At 40.5% G+C, this 23,315-nt stretch overlaps 1 protein-coding gene across 9 annotated transcripts in view; it reads right to left on the bottom strand.

The window, feature by feature from the left end:
- sema6bb (sema domain, transmembrane domain (TM), and cytoplasmic domain, (semaphorin) 6Bb) overlaps positions 1-23,315 on the bottom strand; it is a 617,098-nt gene that overhangs the window by 25,707 nt on the left and 568,076 nt on the right. For all 9 annotated transcript variants that reach the window (XM_059991587.1, XM_059991586.1, XM_059991588.1 and 6 more), the window contains 4 exons: positions 22,906-23,055; positions 10,110-10,289; positions 7,583-7,723; positions 1,362-1,439 (listed from right to left, as the gene is read on the bottom strand). In XM_059991587.1, the coding sequence (XP_059847570.1) occupies positions 1,362-1,439; positions 7,583-7,723; positions 10,110-10,289; positions 22,906-23,055 (549 nt within the window). The remainder of the gene's footprint in view (positions 1-1,361; positions 1,440-7,582; positions 7,724-10,109; positions 10,290-22,905; positions 23,056-23,315) is intronic.

Raw genomic sequence — 23,315 nt, 5'->3', positions numbered from 1 at the left:
ACAGAGAGATACAAACATCCAATGTGTGGGATAAAAAGTAAAAGGAAGTAAACAAGAGACACACAGAACATGAGCTGCAGAGTCCTGGAAAGTGAATCCACAGCCATGGAGCCAGTTCAGCGTTGCAGCTGGTCCAGGAGCCAAATGGCTGCAGGGCAAAGCTGCAATTAGTTCAGCACAGAGGCGAGTAAAGCCTTACGGAGCAGTGAGTAAACACCGTTCATCCTTCTCCCTAGGCCTCACTGCCTTAATCTTTTTAGTCTGGCTCAGCACCTAAATATCGGCTCATTTTTTGGTAGGAGAAATCAAGGACAAAATCTCAGGAACAGAGGATCAACCAATTAAGGGCAGAAGAGGAGGAAGTTCTCCCATGGAAGAACTGTGGGATTCTCTGTGTCAGAGAGCTACGGTTGCTAAGTCATTACATACATTCCTGGCTGGGATGGATAGTCTTTTAGATTCCAGGGAAATCTCTAACTAGGGAGGACCAAGCATGGAAAGCAGCTGGGGGCCCTTATTTAGTTAAGTTCTTATGTATACTGCAATGCAGCAAGAGTAAGATAGCCAGCTAGAAATCTGCAGGATAGCATCAGCCTATTCTAATAGACTGGACTTGATTGCCAAACATTAGCCATCAGATACAGTGCTGGAGTAACTTACACAATAGCTAGAATAAGGCTAACAAATCTAACAAATCACCTCCCTTGCATTTTGGGAGCCATGTTGTTCAAAATGTGAAGCTTAAAAAGAACAGCCCCTTTAATACTCACTCAAATATTTTAAAATGTCTTTGTAAAACTGGATGAATCCTTGTTTCCATTACAGTTGACTTACACCTGTGGCCCTCCTAATAGTCAGTTTCACTATCCTCTCCTATTAAACTCTTCCTTCTTCAGCCCTTTTTCTTTTCCACCTATCAGCTCCTAGCTTCTTACTTCATTTCCCCTCCTCCACTCACCCTCCTTCCCCTTCACTTGGTCTTGTGTGTCACCCGCCAGCTTGTATTCCTTCCCACCCACTCTCCCCCCTTCTCATTCTGTCTTCTGCCACCTTCCTTTACAGCTGTGACGAAGGGTTGCAGCTCAAAATATCAACTGTTTATTCCTCTCCACAGATGCTGCCTGGCCTGCTGAGTTCCTCTAGTATATTGTGTCTGTGGTGCTATTTATAGAATATACTTCATGCTCTCTGGAAATACCTCACCAGTGAGGATCAATGATTCAATACTCCTGTAACTAACCTCTATGTGCCCTGCCAGTCCAGCAACTAACCATTACGTTAGCATACCTCTTCTAACAGTTGACTGCTCCCATTTTGAAAAATAGGATACAGACTATGTTATGGGATTAATATGATTCTACCTGGTTCCAGGTTCCAAATATGCACACTGTCCATCTCCGACCCAGCCACAGTAGGGATCACGAGTGCCAACACAGCTCCTTTAGAAACAACAGGTGAAAATTTCTATAGTTTAGGCAATTTTATACAAAAATATAATTTGACAATAGTTATTTTCTCAGACTCATAATCCATACAACTCTTGAAAGTGTTGACTTTCATTAGGATATAGTCCAACAGATACCCCAGTCATTATTCCTGTTGTATAAGTCTCAATGGTAGGTATCAACAGACTATTCAAATGCAGGGGTTTTCTGGATGAAACTAATCCAGAAGATACCAGGTGCATAAACATGATTTTCTTGTTACACCTTGTTAATCTCTTTAAGTCCATCCAAATCATTCAATCAGCTGCTCCAAGTTCTAATAACTCTTTGGACAGAATCATTCTCAATTTCACTCATACACAGGCATTGGATTGGAGTCAAATATCTAGGTATGTACAACAGAAGTAGGTGTAACTGAAGAGATGGAATGTATCTTTGTTATTCATAGAATAATTGCAAAATTAGTATCCAATAAATGGATACAGTCCAATTTACTTTTGGGAGTTCTATGTAACAGCATTAACCTCCAACGACAACTCTGTATTATCCCATTACCAATGGAATAGCAGAGAAACCTTCTTAAGTGCTGAAAGAAGCCATGAACAAGCAAGCTTTTATAATGAAGTCTTCATAATGAATCCTCAATTGACCATCTGTTTAAATGCAGTCCACCTATGACTACAGGTGTCTATGGCATCTCCCCCACTAAGCTGTGGCCTGTCCCAATCGGCTTCCATACTGAAAGTTGTCTCATTTGACTGTAAGGACTGGGATCATCAAGATACTTTAGGCTGAGGTGCACAGTGCAGAGAAGCTGAGATCTTTGTCATGACACAATTAACAATGAGTTGAGGAAAAATGAGTCTGCCACAAATCATCAATGTCCCAGTGAGGTAATTCCTGCCTCTGCCTCTTTGCTAATGCGTGTACCTTTAACAGTAAATCTATGTCAGACAGCATGGGAATGGCCCTGTTTCCATCCAAGGAGTCAGTGTGGACATGGTGGAGGATTACAAATACCTGGGGATACGAATTGACAATAAACTGGACTGGTCAAAGAACACCAAGGCTGTCTACAAGAAGGGGCAGAGCTATCTCTATTTCCTGAGGAGACTTAGGTCCTTTAACATCTGCCGGACGACGCTGAGGATGTTCTACGAGGCTGTGGTGGCTAGTGCTATCATGTTTGCTTTTGTGTGCTGGGGCAGCAGGCTGAGGGTAGCAGACACCAACAGAATCAACAAACTCATTCGTAAGGCCAGTGACGTTGTGGGGGTGGAACTGGACACTCTGACGGTAGTGTCTGAAAAGAGGATGCTGTCCAAGTTGCATGCCATCTTGGAAAATTACTCCCATCCACTCCATAATGTACTGGTTAGGCACAGGAGTATATTCAGCCAGAGACTCATTCCACTGAGATGCAACACTGAGCATCATAGGAAGTCATTCCTACCTGTGGCCATCAAACTTTACAACTCCTCTCTCAGAGTGTCAGACACCCTGAGCCAATAGGCTGGTCCTGGACTTATTTCCACTTGGCATGATTAACTTATTATTATTTAATTATTTATGGTTTTATATTGCTATGTTTCTTCACTATTCTTGGTGCGGCTGTAATGAAACCCAGTTTCCCTCGGGATCAATAAAGTATGTCTGTCTGTACCCTATTGAATATCATCACTGGGCAAATGCCTGACACTGGACATTAATCAGACATACAGAAACATCCAGACCAAATTTCCCCAAGATGTCTTGTCAACAAAAGCAAGCACAAGACAGGCTTCTTGCACAAACTGTGGATTAAAAGAAAATAGTTCACTTCTGGGCACACTACACTGGTGCATTATGAGAAAGAAAAGCTTCCTCATGTAAACCTGATTCACCAGTATCTTACATCTCAGAATCCACAGTAAAATTTCCTCGAGTCAAGTGTGCAATTGCAATGAACAACTGCTTTTTGTCAACTTGCTTTTTGCGACACTGATGAACTTTTAGGCAAGCATGTCCATATGGACCAATTTTAATTGATGTAACTTCTAATTTGTTCCTTGAAACAGCATAATTTCAGCTGGGAACTTTATTAAAAGTTCTGTTTCTCATATTTTAAATATCTTCTGTAACTCTTTCTTTCAAGCTAACATTTCCTTTCATTTGGAAGTACTGCAGCCTCATTTTTCATTCTGGTTGCCTTCTGAAATCTCTTTGAGGTAGAGTTATCCTTGACATGGTGCATCCAATTTTGCCTACTTGCCTTTTTCCTCCTTCATCTTAATGTAGCGTAAGAAAGGCATTAAAGATGTCAAGATCCGATCGTTCAAATGAATTCTAATCTGGGCACTCTGTTCAGCACAAGAGTTTTCTTTGTGGCTTACAGTGAATGATGTGCTGGCTTCTATTGACACTTGGTTTGGAGCAGTAGGCAGTAGTCAGCACTATGAAAGTTGGCAGAGTTATTTCTCTTAACAACTCTATAAATCATGAGAGTGTATTCAAAGGGCTAGGCTCTGAAGAAGTGGTTTCAAGTTTTGGTCTTATATTATCGTATGAGTAATACTTTTCTATGTGCAGAAATCATTTGGCAAATGTCCATGGTCACAGGCCTTACTTATTGGCATATTTTGGTAACAGCTTGTTCTGGTGCTTTTGCATTTGATGGAAATCAGTCCAAAGTGAAAATATTAGCCTCAATTTCTCTCAATCACTTTGGAAAGGACTTTCATTTTTCCTACCTATCCCTTGCTCTCTTGGCCTTTTGCTGAGATTTTCCTTTAATGGTTCTGGGCACCTTCCACCTCATTAACCACTTGGGCAACTTTTCCTGTGAGCACAGTGATTGTTGTAGGCTTAAATGACAGAGGGGGTAAGCAATATTTAAGCCAGATCCTGCCCTTGCTGACATGCAGCTATCAGAAGAAGAAATGCTGATAGATTTCTTTCTCCTTATCTCAACGGCCACTTGTAAAAATAAGGTGCCTTTAACATAACGTGATGACCCAACTGTTTCGCACTTCTACAAAACTAAGTGAGTCAAGTAACGAGGGATTCTATAGAGGGAGAGAGAAGACAGGCAGAAACATTTAAGTAAGGAACTGCAGAGCATAGGACCTTTGCAGCTGAAAATACGACTGTCTATGGCAAAGCAATCATGGTCAGCAGTGAAGACAGAACTAGAGGAATTCAAGATGGTGAATGAGGGAAGTTGTAGAGTGCGAGAGATGCAGCCATGTTTAAAGCTGATTAGAAAGATTATTTTAATATCAAAGGAATACTCAGCCAGGAGCCAACAGAGATTGGTGAAAAGCTAGCCAATGGGTGAACAGGAGCAGATGCAAGTGAGGACAATGGTTTTGAATGAACTCACAGGAACAGAAATTGGTAGGTAGAAATCTGACCATGTGTGCAATGCAGTGGTCAATCAGAGAGGTAACAAAAATGTGGACTATTTTAGAATAGATGAGGTGAAGCCACTGTGTTTGATGTAACAGCAGTCAGTTTTGAGGACATTGTGGGTATGTGACCTTAAGTCAATCAATGGATGAATCAGCCACACATGGCAGACAGGAAGAGACATGTAGAATTGGTGGCCAGAGAATGGAGCTTGGTTTGATTCTAAAGACGTGATCTGCAGTCCTCCAAATACTTAGCTGCAAAAAATTTCAATAATCTCATTCTGAATGTCCAAGAATCAAAGCAACAAATCAGAGAACAGAAGGGTGAGAAAATGATAATGAGGCAGGTCTGTGTGGTACTGCTGTGCACTTGGAACCTGACATTGCTGTCGCACATGTTCATGAAGGGCAGTATCCAGATGGGAAATAGGCTGGGACCTGTGTAGTGTAATACAGATGGAAAAAGCCCCTTAGTCCCAACTGGCCCATGTCCACAACAGCATTCTCCCAGCTTCCCCAGTTACCCAGGTTCAGCCCATAAACCTCCATGTGCCTTTCCAAATCCCTCTTAAATGTTGCCTTTGTATCACCTCAACTACCTCCTCTGGAGGCTCATTCCAGATACTCACACCCTCTGTGCAAGGAAGTTAAGACCACAAAGCACAGGGGCAGAATTAGACCATTTGGCTGAGTCTGCTCCAGCATTCAATCAAGGCTGATTTATTATCCCTATTCTGCTTTCCCCTGTAACGTTTGATGCCCTTACTAATCAGAAAACTATCAACTTCTGTTTTACATATACCCAACGAATTGACCTCCACAGCTGTCCGTGGCAATGAATTTCACAGATATGCCACACTCTGGCTAAAGAAAATATTTATCTTCTCTGTTTTAAAGGGATGCCCTTTTATTCTAAGCCCCACTGGTCCTAGACACTCCCACAATTGGAAACATCCTCTCCACATCTTCTCCATCTAGGTCTTTTAATATTCAGTAGGTTTAAATGAGTTCCCCCCCCCCCCCACCTCATGCCACCATTCTTCTGAACTCCAGCATGTACAGCCCCAGAGCCATCCAATGCTCCTTGTAGATTAATCCTTTCATTCCTGGGATCATTCTTGTGAGTCTCCTCTGGACCCTACTAATGCCAGCATATCCTTTCTTACAACTACTCACAATGCTCCAAATGTGGTCTGACCAATACCTTATAAAGTGTCTGCTCAACATCTTTTCTATTATAGTCTTGCTCTCTTGATATGAATGCTAACATTACATTTAAATTCCTTACCACTGACTCAACCTGGAAGTTAAACTTTAGGGAATCGTGCACCATGACTCACAAGTCCCTTTGTGCCCCTGATTTCTGAAGTCACTCCCCACTTAGAAAATAGTTTATGCTTTTCTTTCTTCTACCAAAGTGCCTGAAGAAGTTGTAAAAGAATTTTAGGTACTTCAGTGGCTCAATGTGCAGAGGTTGGAAGAGACGACATTGCAGGATACTTTGGAGTGGAATGAGATTATGGCAGGCTATCCAGCTTGGCTGGAGGATGATGGTATTATCATTCAAAAAAATGTACCTGCATTTTTCTTGAAAACTATTCCCTGGGAATATTTTGACCTTGCTGATTATAACTATATTTGGTGGTGCATTGGTTGATGAAGTGCAGGGGAATGGTATTACCTCAATTCCTTTCACTCCAAACACCAGCTCTCTCATCCAGATCTGGAATGTTCTTTTGTGGAAGTTTGGAATTTAGCTCAAGAGGTCTTCCACTTATGCTACAGCATTATCTGGCCTCCTCCATTGTACTATATTCTACACTGCCCTCCCTTTCTCTACTATAGTCTTCCTTGTTCTCACCTCCATGCTAATCTCCTCTGCCTACTGTTTATCCTAATCTCTCCTCGCACTACAGTTCATTCTCTCCATTCCCTGTACTGTGGTTTATGAATGGGCAAAGCCCAATATTGTAATCCCAATAATATCTCTTTTTGAGACAAGTCCTAATGCGTCTGTGACTTTTATTGCTCAGAAAGATATTTGAAATTCACAGTTTGTATTTAGTTCACTGAGAGAAGGCAGGCCTCATTCTTGAGCCGGGTGGAAAATGCCTTTGGATCAAGCTCACAGTTGTAATTGGGTGGCTTCTGGCAGCAAGTATGAGAGTGGATAGGATCAAGCCTGGAATAAAGCCTGCCACCATCAATCCTCACAAGCAAAACCCATGAACAACAGGGGTTTGATGGATGGAGTGAGAATCTGGGCTATACTGCTGGAAGCAGAATCATCATGCCAAGATTTGATAATCCTGTTATTTCTTTTTGGAAATTGTTATGTAGAGAACCACGAGAACTCATTATTCAAAAAATGTGTCAGATGAATAAATAATATCTTGTTTTTGGTGAAGTAGGATTATATATCAGCTTTGATTTTGGTAGAATTTTCTTGTCCTCTTCAGTTAACATCATGATTCTTTACATTTTTCCACAATCCTTAGAATGACATCACACCTGGAAGCCAACACCATTGGCAATTCTCTCATTGTGATCTACGAGAGTGTTAGCCCAGATTGTGCAATCTAAGCTTCAGTGAGATTTGAACTCACAATCTCACAAATTAAAGGGAAAGACCCAATGTGAGCTGGGAAGGGAGATAATGGGTGTTGAGCCAGAGGAATTAATTGGTACAGTTCAAAAGTTGTAAGGTTACCCCATTGTTGGAGAAGTACTAGGCTCTGAATGACTCACTTCATGCAGGTAGCATGCTGCTGACAATGGGCAAAAGCAACACGGACGACGCAAGAGGAAAACGCCACAAGTAGTGTCCCACTGATCTTATCGAGCTCCATTCCCACGATCTTCCGGTGCTCACGTCCATTGCTGTTGCACCTGGAATGAAGAGTAGGTTGCTTCAGTCACCATGAAGCAGGATTTTGCCACGGCATAACTAAGAAGGAACTGTATTTGTATAATACTGCGCTGCACTTCACAAACTAGGTCACACACAATGAATTAGCTCTGAAGTACACTCACTGCTGCAATGCAGGAAACTCAGCAGTTGGTCTATGTACAGTAAAATCTTGAAGAGCACAATTAATATATTTTTAGTTAATAATTTGTGTATATGTGTTAGCAACCATATATTATATACTGTCAATAGTTATTAACATGACAAAATAATAACACTTCTTACAGCTCAACACCTTGTCTCCCTTCTCCTCCCTTGTTTTTGCCTTTACTGGAAATACTGTCTCTTGTGGAGTTTTGTTTTAAAAGTGATGAGATGTGACTGCAATTTAATCTAAATATTGACCCTCCCCGAAACAGATTGCTCCTAATTTCCTTGTTTAGACCTTTTTTACAAAGCTTGCTTCACATTCATTTCAAAGACTAATTTGTATTCAGTCAATTCCTATCACCCATTTAAAATACCTGGACCACTGGTCTTTTCTAATTCTTTGTGCTCCAAGGAGACCTTTCTAGCAGTCTTTATGGTTTTTGGAAGGGAGCCCAGAAATTTTGAATGATTTTTTTAACACTTTCTCTATATTGTCTCTATCATTAAACATACAACTTCCCATGTACAGCCTACGTGGATACTAACACTACTATGATTGTGTTTTGAAATTATCTGAAAATAATTCACAAATGTTATTCTTCTCTTTAAGTTGCTGTATTTTCAGTAGCAGAGTTCCTTCTCTTATAATCTGTCTGCTTTTCTGAAGTGCCTGGGGATGCAACTGATTGTCAGTGAAACTGCAACACAATTAACTTTGCACTAGTTGTCTATGTGAGCTCTGCTTGATAGATTTCAGCTGAATTGAAAATGGGCCAATTTTATAACAGTTAGCATTTACAATCCCACTTAACTTGTATATCTGACATATCTGACATCACTCCCATGACTGTTGGGGTATTGTTCCAAAATATAAGAATACCAAAGATTCGTGAATTCTTTTTTCCTTATGCGAGCATTGAATATTGTCAAGATATTTGATGATCAAAAGATCATCCTCAAGTCTCCGGCTTTCTGCTGGGCTTCACCTGTCTCACCTTCATCAATGAAGAGTCTTTTTCCTGACTGTTCAATTTTACGCAACACACTTAAGCCCTTCAAAACTTCACAAGTGTACGTTATTGCAGTGAGATAACAAGAAATTAATTGCTTTGTTTATTTGGACATAATATACTGGAGCAGAAATACTGCCTGTACACTGAAGACAAGTGGACCTAAAGGTGAGATGAAAAATTGAAAAGTGGCCAAAAGTAGGAATAGTCGAAAAAGTAGCAGAATGCCCCTGTGAGCAATTTAAGTCCTAGCTAATCTTCACAGATAATTTAGTTGAAAGGGATCTTTTAATGAAGAGTTATAAAATCATAAAAAGATACAGCATAGAAAGAGGACCTTGCTGCCCATCATTCAGTAATCCTACATTAATCCAACATTTTTGTTAATTCTCCCCACATTCTCATCAATTTCTGCATACGAACCTTTGGTGAATGTTCACTGATCTTGGGCAAACTGATTGCACGGTAGTGTCCTTGGGCTATGGACTGTGGAAGGACCTTGCATTTAATGGTTTTCATTAATCCTTGCAGGAAGATTTCAGTGACAGGGAGTTTGAGTGCTCCAGTGTTTTATTTCACAAATAAACAGATTTTCTTTTCTTCTTACCTCACTGCATCAATATGTTCTTTGAAAAGTGAAAGAATGTAGTAGTGGCATTTAGACAGTCATAGTGTAGGTCAACAAGACTGAACAAAGTCTGGAAGAAGATAGGATCATTCCCAAAGGTGAGACAGATGATAGCCTGCAAAAAGCAGAAAGTACTGAAACCAAAGGCAGACTTTGACATCTTGGAAAGCAATGACTTGGTGTAGGAGGAAGTGCAATGAATTTGTCATCGATGTAGTGAATTCACAGGGAGCCGTAAGATCTTGGAGAATGGTACAATCATATGTTCTGTACTGGGGCAGAAGAGAGGAAACAATGGCTGGTGTTGACAAATACAGATCTCTATTTTGTACTATGTTGAGCAAGAGTCACTGTATGTGCATGTGTGCAGCATGTATGAATGGATATATGAAGCAGTACATGAATGGTGTGTGTGTGTGTGTGTGTGTTTCTGAAGGCTATAATGAGAAGACAAATGTTAGAAAAATGTCCAATGCCCTGAAATAGATTTCTGGTCTGATTATCCTTCTTTGATACATCTTCATCTCTTTGTAATTACTGACCAATGTCTTAACGTACATCAGAAGAAAATGTACTTACTTCTCTGGACTGTACGCATCAAAATGTTCAAGGAACAGGCTTCGATTGACAAAGTTTGTACTTGTAGTTGGTCGAATGAGGAACTTGAGAATAACCCCAGTTTCAGAGCCTAGGAATACCACAGTGTAATTCTTAAAGGGGCCTGCCTCTGTATCCACTACAATCTTGTTCAGTCGATCCCTGGGCATCAAAGCAAGATATTAATTATATATTAGAAGACAATAAAAACTAGGTCATTTCCAGTAAAGCTTAATATAATGTAGCATATGAGCTACTTGTATCTGCAAAATCTGAAGGCATTGCTTGAAAAGTTACAGGATCAAAGGATGGCCTATCATTAATCTCTCTTAAGTCCTCAGTCAACAGTATATGTTGAATTTTGTAACACTTACCAACCTCAGCTAATTCCCAAGAGAAATATCTTTCATGTTGTTGGTCATAGGATACAATTAAATTCTACCTTGTATGCTTGATGGAGGGTGGGGGGAATTTAGTGAATATAGTATTTCTGAATTGACACAATAGGGATCGAATGTTGTCATAAAGATAACTGCTGTAAAACTGCACTAACATTTCAGGCTTATTTAAAAAAAAAGGAATACAATTCGGGAGTTTGCCAACTTCTGTTTTTTGCCAGGGTAATTGCTAGAGACATCAAGAAAGAAAAGTACTCCTGCATTGTTAACACTGACTGTTTACTATACCAGCATCCAGCACACTTATATAAGGGCACATGATGTTTGTTGGCATATCAGGTATTATTAAAATATTCTCCATTCTGAGAACATGAGAAACTTATGCCAAGCTTGCTGGCAGTGCAGTTTCTGATTGCTACTGAACTTTCAGCACAGTTTAGCAATCCAAACACTGAGCCATGTGATAGTGAAGTGCTTCTATGCACCATTCATTTTTATTATTGGGATGTGTTAATACGACCATAAGACGTAGGAGAAGAATTAGGCCATTTGACCCATCAAGTCTGCTCCCCCATTCAACCATGGGTGAGTTATTATTCCTCTCAACACCATTCTCTTGCCTTCTCCCATAACCTTTGATGATCTTACTAATCACTTGGAGAATAGTAATACTTATTTCAGACTGTCATTTATTGACTACAGCTCAGAGTTCAACTCAATCGTATTCTCCGTTCTAATGAATAAGCTAAAAAACCTAGACCTCTGTACCTCCCTTAGCAACTGCAGCCTTGACTTCCTCACAGGGAAACCAGAGTCCGTGTGGATGGGAAATAATAATCAATACTGGCACACCTCAATGATGAGTGCCCAGCTCACAGCTCTAACCTCTTTACACTATGTGACTGGGCACAGCTCAAACACCAGCTGTAAGTTTGCTAATGTCACAACTATTGTTGGCAGAATTTTAGAGGTTGGCAAGAAGGCATTCAGGAGCAAGACAGGTCGGCTAGTTGAGAGGTGTTGGAGCAACAACCTTGCACTCATTGTCATTAAGATCAAAGAATTGATTGTAGAATTCAGGAAAGGTAAGTTGAGGGAACACACAACACTCCCCTACGAGGAATCAAAGCTGGAAAGGGTGAGTAATTTCAAGTTCCTATTTTCTGAGGCTCTATCCCGAGCCAAACATATTCATGCAGTTACAAAGAAGGTATGAGAGCAGCTGGAGTTTGTGGAGAGTTGGTATGTCACCAAAGACACTCACAAATTTTTACAGATGTACTATAGAGAGCATTCTAACTGGTTGCATCTCTGTTTGATATGGAGGGGCTACTGTACAGAATTGGATAAAGTTGCAGAAATTATAAAGCCAGCCAACTCCAACATATGCTCTAGACTTCCCAGCTTTCAAAAGGTGATGCCCCAAAATGGCAGCATCCATTGTTAAGGACATCCATAACCAACACCATGCTCTCTTCTCATTGCTAACATCAAACAGGAGGTACAGGAGCCTGAAGCCACACACTCTCAATGTTTCAGGAACAGCTTCTTCCTTTCTGCCATCAGATTCCTGAATGGACAATGAACTCATGACCACTACCTCAGCATTTTTTCTCTCTTTTTGCACTTCTTAATTTCTTTTACATATTGTTCTTATTGGAATTAATAGTTTTTATTATTATGTATCACAATGTAATGCTGCCAGAAAACAACAAATTTCACAATGTGTGCCAGTGATATTAAACCTAATTCTGATTCTGATCAAGAACCTATCAATCTCTGCTTCAAGTATCCAATGACAGCCTCTACAGCCGTCTATGACAATAAATTCAACAGATTCTCCACACTCTGGATAAAAGGATTCCTTCTCATCTCTGTTCTGAAGGGACATCCTTGTGTTCTGAGGCAAAACTCTCTATTCCTAAACTCCCCACTATTGGAAACATTCTCTCCATGTCCATCTATCTAAATCTTTCAATATTCAAGAGTTTCAATGAGATCTCTTCTCATTCTACTAAACTCCAGCAAGTACAGCTCCAGAATAATCAAAAGCTCCTCACGCATCCACCCTTCAATTTCACGGATCATTCTTGTGAACCTCACTAGAACATCGTTTCTTAGATAAGGGGCCCAAAGCTGCTCACAATACATCAAGTGTGGTTGGTGAATGCCTTATAATGCCTCAGCATTACATCCTTGATCTTATATTCTAGTCCTCTTGAAATAAATACGAACATTACATTTACCAACTTTACCACTGACTGAAGCTGCAAGTTAACTTTTAGGGAATCCTGCACAAGGACTTACAAGGCATTTTTGCCTCAGATTTCTGAATTTGCACCCCATTTAGAAAATAGTCTCCACCTTTATTCCTTCCATCAAAGTACATGACTATATATTTCTCTACACTATATTAAATCTGCCACTTCTTTGCCCATTCTCCTAATTTATCCTTCTGCAGCCTCCCTGCTTCCTCAACACTACCTGCCCCTCCACCTATCCTTGTATCATTTGTAAACTTGGCCACAAAGCCAGTAATGGGTGCCTCTAAGGCAAGATGTAAACACAGTTAGCCAAAGTGGCTAGGAACGTGAGGTCCGAGTAGATAAATCCCCAGGACCTGACAGGGTATTCCCTCGGACCTTGAAGCAGACTAGTGTTGAAATTGCAGGGGCCCTGGCAGATATATTTACTATGTCGATATCTACGGGTGAGGTTCCAGAGGATTGGGGTATAGCTCATGTTGTTCTGTTGTTTAAAAAAGGCTCTAAAAGTAATCCAGGAAAGTATAGGCCGGTAAGTTTGACGTCGGTATAGGTAAATTATTGGAAGGAGTACTAAGAGATAGGATCTACAAGTATTTAGATAGGCAGGGACTTATTAGGGAGAGTCAACACGGCTTTGTGCGTGGTAGGTCATGTTTAACAAATCTATTAGAGTTTTTTGAGGAGGTTACAAGGAAAGTGGATGAAGGGAAGGCAGTGGATGTTGTCTACATGGACTTCAGTAAGGCATTTGGCAAGGTCCCACATGGGAGGTTAGTTAGGAAGATTCAGTCGCTAGGTATACATGGTGAGGTAGTAAATTGGATTTGGCTCAATGGGAGAAGTCAGAGAGTGGTAGTGGAGGATTGCTTCTCTGAGTGGAGGCCTGTGACTAGTGGTGTGCCACAGGGATCAGTGCTGGGTCCGTTGTTATTTGTCATCTATATCAATGATCTGGATGATAATGTGGTAAATTGGATCAGCAGATTTGCTGGTGATGCAAAGATTGAAAGTGTAGTGGACAATGAGGAAGGTTTTCAAAGCTTGCAGAGGGATCTGGACCAGCTGGAAAAATAGGCTGAAAAATGGCAGATGGAGTTTAATGCAGACAAATGTGAGGTATTGCACTTTGGAAGGAAAAACCAATGTAGAACAGACAAGGTAAATGGTAGGGCACTGAGGAGTGCAGTAGAACAGAGAGATCTAGGAATACAGATACAAAATTCCCTAAAAGTGGCGTCACAGGTAGATAGGGTAGTAAAGAGAGCTTTTGATACATTGGCCTTTTTAAATTAAAGTATTGAGTGTAAGAGTTGGAATATTATGGTGAGGTTGTATAAGGCATTGGTGAAGCCGAATTTGGAGTATTGTGTGCAGTTTTGGTCACTGAATTACAGGAAGGATATTAAATACGGTTGAAAAAGTGCAGAGAAGGTTTACAAGGATGTTGCCGGGACTTGAGAAACTGAGTTACAGAGAAAAGTTGAATAGTTTAGGACTTTATTCCCTGGAGCGTAGAAGAATGAGGGGAGACTTGATAGAGGTATATAAAATTATGATGGGTATAGATAGAGTGAATGCAAGCAGGCTTTTTCCACTGAGGCTAAGGGAGAAAAAAACCAGAGGACATGGGTTAGGGGTGAAGGGGGATAAGTTTAAAAGGCAAAAGTTTAGGGGGAGCTTCTTCACACAGAGAGTGGTGGGAGTGTGGAATGAGCTGCCAGATGAAGTGGTAAATGCGGGCTCACTTTTAACATTTAAGAAATACTTGGACAGGTACATGGATGAGAGGTGTATGGAGGGATATGGGCCAGGTGCAAGTCAGTGGGACTAGGCAAAAAAATGGGTTGGCACAGCCAAGAAGGGCCAAAAGGTCTGTTTCTGTGCTGTAATGTTCTATGGTTCTAATGAAGAATCCCTGTTTAAAACCTGTATATTGAAGGGGGACAGGAATTAAATATTCTTGAGTTAAATAAACAGGGCTTGAATGGGCAAACCTTAGTTTTACAGATGCCAAGATTCAGTAAGATGGTAGTAAAGGATTGTATCACTGGAACTTCAGAAAACAAGGGGGATAGAAAGAAACATTTATTATTTCCTAATTTACCATGCATTTAAGTGCCTGAAAATGACTTAAACTGCAACAAATATTAAGAAGGAACATTGTGGCCTTGTGGCTATGTAACACAAGCAATCATTTGTAGACAAATTTTCAAGCATAAACTAACAAGAGATTATATTTAATGAAGTATCAAAGAAAAGGTACTTCATCATTATCATCATTATGTGCCATGTTGTATGACATCATCATTATGTGCTATGTCGTATGATGTAGGCGATCATGGTCTCATGACCATGATTGTTCTTGACAACCTTTTCTACAGAAATGGTTTGCCATTGCCTTCGTCTGGGCAGTGTCTTTACAAGACCGGTGATCCCAGCCATTATCAGTACTCTTCAGAGATTGTCTGATGTCAGTGGTCACATAATCAGGACTTGTGATATACATCAGCTGGTCATATGACCACCACCTACTCCAATGGCTTCATGTGACCCTGATCAGTGGGCTAAGCAAGTGCTACACCTTGCCCAAGGGTGACCTGCAGACTAGCAAAGGGAACTCTAATTTGAGGAAAAACAGGTGTTGGACACTACAATTGCAAGTTTGCATTTAGTTGAAGAAACAATAGTTGAAGAAACTTTTGCTGGGTCAGTGTTATAATGTTTTGCTAATTTATGCAACAGTTTCATCACTGGGAACCTCTGACTGAGATGATGGAGGAAATGGACAGAGATAGGCCAGTTTACATTTGGCTTCTAAGAAGGGTGAAGAATGGGAAACCAGTAGAGAAAGCAGAGGCATATATTTGGAGATGATGAATGTGGGTGTAAATGTTTTTTTTTGTAAAGGAATGACTTAAATAAGAGTTTAAATGTCTGAATTCTGTTCAGGGAAATCTAAGGTGATGAGGCTACATTCAGGCCCGCTGGAAATTCAGGCACCAGCATTTGAAGGCACTAATGACCTGGAAGGACACAAGGGGTCCATGTTACAGCCTTATGAAAGTTCCTACAGACAAAATACAGCATCACTCAAAGTTCTTCTATAATTCTGTGATGTTCTGAACATTGCCCATCTGAAAAGCATATGACAAAACATTCCCTGCCCAGGGAAAGGATGAAATCAATGATGGGCTTGATAATACAAAAAGTTGAGTGGAACGAGTTTAAACCATCCTCACCTTGGTGCAGAATGACATCATGGATTGGTGAAGGAGGTGGCCAAGAAGCAGAAATGGATATTCCAGCTAACGATATGGAAGCTGTCCCGATGGCTGGGTATAGAATTGACAAGTAGCAGCATACTGCTGAGTTAAAGAGAGTGGTCAAAGATGAATCCTTAAGCTAGTGAACTGGTTACAGCGGGACAGTCAAAAGGAAAGAGAAACCACTGCTGGGAATCCGGTTAGATGGGAAAGAGTTGAGCCATGCAAAGTGCAGAACTGCAGAACTGGATCATGGGTTGTTCAGCTGTGAGCTTGGCTTTGCTGAAGAGACATCAACAGACTTGAGGAAGAACTAAATATGGATACTGTTCATGGCTTGAATTAAGTCAAACTTGTAAAAAGGATACAACTGCAAAGATTCAAGTGAAAATTAGATATCAATGGAAGTGTACCAATTCACAGAAATGGAGGGAGTTTGGATGGAAAAACTTGATAAGATATTTTATTACACCCTCTCAGAAATCCCATTATGATAGTAACCTCCCTGTTTGCTGGAGAAATTGTGGAAATCAAAATGCAAATCATTATCATATTTTTTGGGACTGCCCTGTTATCAAAAACTATTGGAGGGGGATACACAATGCCCTACAAGACATCTTTAAATATGAAATACGCTTGGAGAGTAAGACCATATATTTTGGATATATACCTCAAGAATGGTTGAAAAGAGATAAATACTTAATGAATATACTGTTGGTGGCTGGTAAAAAGACTCTTACTAGGAAATGGTTATCACAGGAGACCCCAACTTTAAATACATGGATGGAAATTACAATGGACATTTACAAAATGGAGAAGATAACAGCATCTGTTAATCATAAGCAGGAGCAATTTGATTTATACTGGGAAAAATGGATTAACTACATAATGACTCATAGGCCTGATTTTATTCTCACAAATCAATGAATCTGTTGTAAAAAAAGATCACTCCCTACTTGTACATAGTTCTTTCCTTTTGCTTGTTTTTTCTTTCCGCTCTTTTCTATAAGTGTATACCTCAGATAAATACTTTGTGGAGATTTTGTGATATATATGATTATATGATGTATATGTACAATGTCTGAAATACATCTTATGGAAATGTTTGTTTGATGAACTTCAATAAAAAAATAAATTACAAAAAAATTAAGGCACAGTTGATATCTGGGAGGCTTAATATGATCAAGGAGTTTCGAGATGGAGGTGAAATGGAACTGGTATTGGTAAAATTGGTAGGTTGATTCAGTCTATATACATTGAATATTTGGCCCTCTTAAAGAAATATTCCCTTTCTACCTGAATTCAGCGTAGCATCGCCAACTTCCAGAGAAGACAGAACTTTGTGACTGGTAAATATCTGCCCTGGCAACTAGTTTTTGGGATTGAGGCTATCTACTGAGAAGAATTGGAGTAGATTTGACTCCTACTCATTTCAGTTTAGTGAAATCCACAGGATTCTGAAAGGATTTCTTAAATCCTCTATATACAAGAGAAATGCTCACAGGTCAAAGGGTAGATATTTTAGGAATATGATGTGGGAAAGTTTCCTTTTTCACAAAGTTCTTTGCCTCACCACTGAGAATATGCCCTGTGGTGAACTATGTGCCTGTCGGGACACGCCCCTGCTGACTGCTCCTGTGGCTCCTCCCACAGGCCCCTGTATAAAGGAGGTCTGAGGCCTGACGCTCGGCCTCAGTCTCCAGGACATTGTATGATAGACACTCACTCCTGGTTCCTTCTTCCAGTCAATAAAAGCTGATATCTCGCCTTACGTCTCAGTGTGAGTTATTGATGGTGCATCATGCCCTCTTCTCATTAGGGAGAAGGTACAAGAGCCAGAATACTCAACTTAATGTTTTAGGAACAACTTCTTCTACTCTGCAATAAGACTTCTGAATAGTCTGTGAGCCCATGAACAACACTATTCCTCTTTTGCCTTATTTATCTATCTATTTATCTATTTATTTATTTATTTATTTTTATTGTAACTTATAGTGATTTATTATGCCTGCACTGTACTGCTGCCACTTATTTTGCGACTTATGTCAGTGTCGATAAACTTGATTCTGATTCTGAAATGAAGGGCCAGGCCACAACTTTACATCTAGCAACACCTAGGCAAATGTTCAATATCTTGGAGCCGTCACTTCAGCTGAGGGACAATGGTACAAATGGCCTGTTATTTCTCTGCCTCAACGTTTACATAAAGATTGTGAACAGGAGCAGGAACAGTTCATGAAGGAGCTGCTTCAATTAAAGATTTCTGCAATATAGGTGTGGAATGAGGCAAATGGACTGGATCAGAAGACTTTACAGGAAAATTCCCTGCAGCAATAGGCATGTGGATGCGCTCAATTCTTCAAAGTACTGTAACAGTTACTGTAATTTTCACATTCATACCAAAAGCATGTCACTGCATCTTAATGTTTCCTGTAAGTCCAAACAACATAGCTTCATGCATCACTTCTTGTGTTTCTTAAATTATCCCCAGATGTTGTGCAGCCACAAGCTCAAATGTGGAAGTTTAAACACAGAGCATCATCTGCTGAACCAGGATAGTGGAGCAGAAACTCAACACAAGTAAGGCGTGTTCCTTTGGGATGCAGTGCTTGGATGCTCTCAGCAATCACTGGGTTCAATTTAGTGAGGCTTTTGTCTTGACAGCAGTAGCCTCTCCTGGCGTTGTCATTCCGATACACGGCCCACTAAAATGACTGGAACATGCCCTGCTGCACCACACTGAGTATATGATAGGGTAAAATTCACTTGATGCTCAACATTCATGAAAATCAAATGTAGCAAAAAAAATCACCATTTGTTGTATCCAGCTGTCTGATGCACAGCCTACCATTCTGCATCTTGGTTATAGTTAAATTTTACTCTGCCTTTCCTGTTACAGCTAGAAAAGTGCTTCTTTGGATGGGTTTCAGGAGTGTAGAATCCTCTTTGTGGCATACTTCCGTGTCCATTTTACCGGGATCTCACTGCCTTACAAGCTAGATGGCTCTTTGAATCCTGCCGTTTCTTAGAACCACACAGATGGTGCCAAACCTGTTTAACCTTGAAGACTGAGCCAAAGCTTACAATTGTTTTGTTTGCATTTGCCACTTCCTCTTTTGAAGAATAAGGAAAATTACCCTGGAGTTACTGATGTGAGACAAGTCCTTACCAGCCAGCGTGCAAGCTTGGCTACTTATATTTTCATATCAGGAGAATGACCTTAATATTGAATTCCATCTCAGGTTCTAAATTTACCAGAAGTATCTAAGATGTTTTAGACAGAGACTTGCTTCAGGACTTGTACAGCTGGTAGGAAGGTGTTTCTGCCCATGGGGTTATGCGCTGCTCAGCTTTGTAGAAGTTGTTTCAATGGGACCTGATCACTGAGTCAGATTAGTATTCTGCAAACTTGAACCAGGTATGTGTCAATGCAAAGTTGCAGCATTCATTCAGACCATAGAACACTACAGCACAGTAAACAGGCCATTTGGCCCTTCTAGTCTGTGCCAAAACTTTATTCCGCTAGTCCCATTGACCTGGACCCAGTCCATACCCTCCAGACCTCTCTCATCCATGTATCTGTCCAATTTATTCTTAAAACTTAAGAGTGAGCCCGCATTTACCATGTCAGATGGCAGCTCGTTCCACACTACCACCACTCTCTGAGTGAAGAAGTTCCCCCTAATTGTTTCCCCTTTCACCCTAAAGCCATGTCCTCTCGTATTTATCGCTCCTGATCTAAGTGGAAAGAGCCTACTCACATTTACTCTGTCTATACCCCTCTTAATTGTGGAAATCTCTATCAAATCCCCCCTCATTCTTCTACACTCCAAGGGAAAAAATCCTAACCTGTTCAATCTTTCCCTGTAACTCAGCTCCTGAAGACCCGGCAACATCCTCGCAAATCTTCTTTGCACTCCTTCAATCTTACTGATATCCTTCCTATAGTCAGGTGATCAGAACTGTACACAATACTCCAAATTTGGCCTCACCAATGTCTTATACAACCTCATCATAACATCCCAACTCTTATACTCAATACTTCGATTTATGAATGCCAGGATGCCAAAAGCCTTCTTTACAACCCTGTCTACCTGTGACACCACTTTCATGGAATTATGTATCTAAACTCCCAGATCCCTTTGTTCCTCCGCACTCCTCTGCGCCCTACCATTTACTGTGGATGTCCTACGTTGATTTGTCCTTCCAAAATACAACACCTCACACTTATCTGCATTAAATTCCATCTGCCATTTTCTGGCCCATTTTTCCAGTTGGTCCAGATCCCTCTGCAAGCTTTGAAAGCCTTCCTCACTGTCCACAACACTGCCAAACTTAGTGTCATCAGTAAACCTGCTGATCCAATTTACCACAATATCATCTAGATCATTGATATAGACAACAAACAACAATGGTCCCAGCACAGATCCCTGAGGCATGCTACTAGATACAGGCCTCCAGACTGAGAAGCAATCATCCACTACCACTGTCTGTCTTCTCCCACACAGCCAGTTTCGAATCCAGTTTACAACCTCTGCTAGTGTCTGAACCTTCTGAATTAACCACCCATATGGGACCTTGTCAAAGACCTCACTGAAGTCCATGTAGACAACATCCTTTCCTTCATGTACTCTCTTGGTAACCTCCTTGAAAAACTCTACAAGATTCATTAAACACGATCTATCATGCACAAAGCCATGCTCATGCTCATGATTAATCCTTAATCAGCCCTTGGCTGTCCAAATACTTGTATATCCGATCTCTCAGAACACCTTCCAATAATTTACCTTCTACTGATGCAGCTCGCCGGCCTGTAATTACCTGGTTTACTTTTGAAGCCTTTTTTAAACAACGGAACAACATGAGCTACCCTCCAATCCTCTGGCACCACACCCGTGACTAAGGACATTTTAAATATTTCTGCCAAGGCCCCTGCAATTTCTACACTAGTCTCTCTCAAGGTCCGAGGAAATATCATGTCAGGCCCGGGGGATTTATCTACCTTTATTTGCTGTAAGGCAGCAAGGACGTCCTCCTCTTTAATCTCTACATGTTCCATGACACTACTGCTTGATTTCCTTCCTTCCACATATGCTATGACAGTTTCCTGAGTAAATACTGATGGAAAAAATCTGTTTAAGATCTCCCCACTCTCATGAGGCTCTACACATAGATGACCACTCTGATCTTCTAGGGGACCAATTTTGTCCCTTACTATCCTTTTACTCTTAATATACTTATAGAAACCCTTCGGGTTTACCTTCACATTATCAGCCAAAGCAACTTCATGTCTTCATTTGCCTTCCTGATTTCCTTCTTTGGTATTTTCTTACATTTTTATACTCTTCAAGTACCTCATTTGTTCCTTGTTGCCTATACCTGCTATGCACCTCTCTCTTTTTCTTAACCAGATCGCCAATATCCCTTGAAAACCAAGGTTCCCTATGCCTGTTAACTTTGCCTTTAATCCTGGCAGGAACATGCAAACTCTGCACTCTCAAAATTTCGCCTTTGAAGGCCTTGCAGTTACTGAACACATCCTTGTCAGAAAACAACTTATCCCAATCCACTCTTCCTAGATCCTTTCACATTTCCACAAAATTGGCCCCTCTCCAATTTAGAAACTCAACTCGAGGACCAGACCTATCCTTATCCATAATTAACTTGAAACTAATGACATTGTGGTCACTGGACTATAATGCCTACACTACTGACTATGGTTTGCCTACACATAGGTCTGTCACCTGACCTGTCTGGTTCCCTAATAGGAGATCAAGTATTGTATCCTCTCTCGTAGGTACCTCTATACATTGATTTAGAAAACTTTTCTGAACACATTTGACAAACTCCAAGCCCTTTCACAGTGTGGGAGTCCCAGTCAACATGTGGAAAGTAAAAATCCCCTATTACAACTTTCTGTTTCTAACATCGGTCTGCTATCTCTCTACAGATTTTCTCTTCCAATTCTCTCTGACTATTGGGCGGTCTGTAATACAACCCTATTATTGTGGTCACACCTTTCCCATTCATCAGCGTCATCCATATGGCCTCTGTAGACAAGCCCTATGGGTTGTCCTGTCTACGCACAGCTGTGATATTTTCTCTGACTAGTAATGCCACTCCTCCCCCTTTCATCCCTCCCCCTCTATCACGTTCGAAACAACAGAGCCCCAGAACATTAGGCTGCCAGTCCTGCCCCTCCTGCAACTAACAGCACTCACTAACAGCAATAATGTAATCCCACGTGCCAATCCACACCCTAAACTCAACTACCTTACCTACAATACTCCTTGCATTGAAATAGATGCACCTGAGAACATTTCTATCACGTACAAGCATCTGACTTCTGTCTATACATGCAGTCCTCGCATGACCTATATACTTACATATAATTTGCCGTTACTACCACAAGATAAGCCGAACATTGGAAGAGAAGAGACAATGGATGGGGCTGAAAGCAGGATCAGGCTGTTTCTTAAAATGAACTGAAAAAATTCCCAATTGTGCCTTGGGATATATTTTCCTCAACTTGTACAATTGCAGTTATGTATATTTTTGTTTATTTGTTGCAACAGTTATGTACAATTTACGCTAATTTAAGTTAATGTAATTTATATATTTATGATTTTTGTACTATATGGTGCTGCTGCTGCATACAAGCTAATTTTCATGGCACTTATATCCTGGGTATGCATGCCCATGACTATAAACTTGAATTTGAATTCCAGCTACCCAGCTCATGATTATAACTGATTTGAAATTCCTGGTGTGTAATGACTCCATATCAGAGGTCATGAACAAAGGAGTCCCTCTTTGAAAATGCTCTGGAAGACCGTGTCTTTGAATTCACCTGATGGTTGTCTTTATAATCCATGGCCCATGGTTTAATGAGGGAACTGTGTCATCCATCAGTGGGTGAGTCTTTACAAAGTTTAACATCTCATCTGGAAATCCATTAGAGGAGTTGTATTTCGTTCCTGGTTCCGCACAGCAGCCAGGTCTGAAAAGGTAAGAAACAAAACTTCATGCATGACTCATTTGGAAGTACTGACATCTTAAGGAATTCAGACCACTAAAATAGTTAAGATAATCTTTGTCGGTCCACCAATTTTTCATCAGTCTAATTGGTTAATGGGAACGTGTTGTACACAAAATAGTTCTGATGTTTCTTCCATTACAACATTTCAAAAACACAGAGTGGATGCTCTAAAATGTAAATCTTTCTTTTGTTCAGTTAGAAAAGGAACTTCTTCTTTCCCC

This window comes from Hypanus sabinus, chromosome 16, assembly GCF_030144855.1.
Source record: "Hypanus sabinus isolate sHypSab1 chromosome 16, sHypSab1.hap1, whole genome shotgun sequence".
NCBI classification, from domain to species: domain Eukaryota; kingdom Metazoa; phylum Chordata; class Chondrichthyes; order Myliobatiformes; family Dasyatidae; genus Hypanus; species Hypanus sabinus.
Note: the sequence above shows the minus strand (reverse complement) of the source record. Positions and strands in the feature narration are given on the sequence as shown.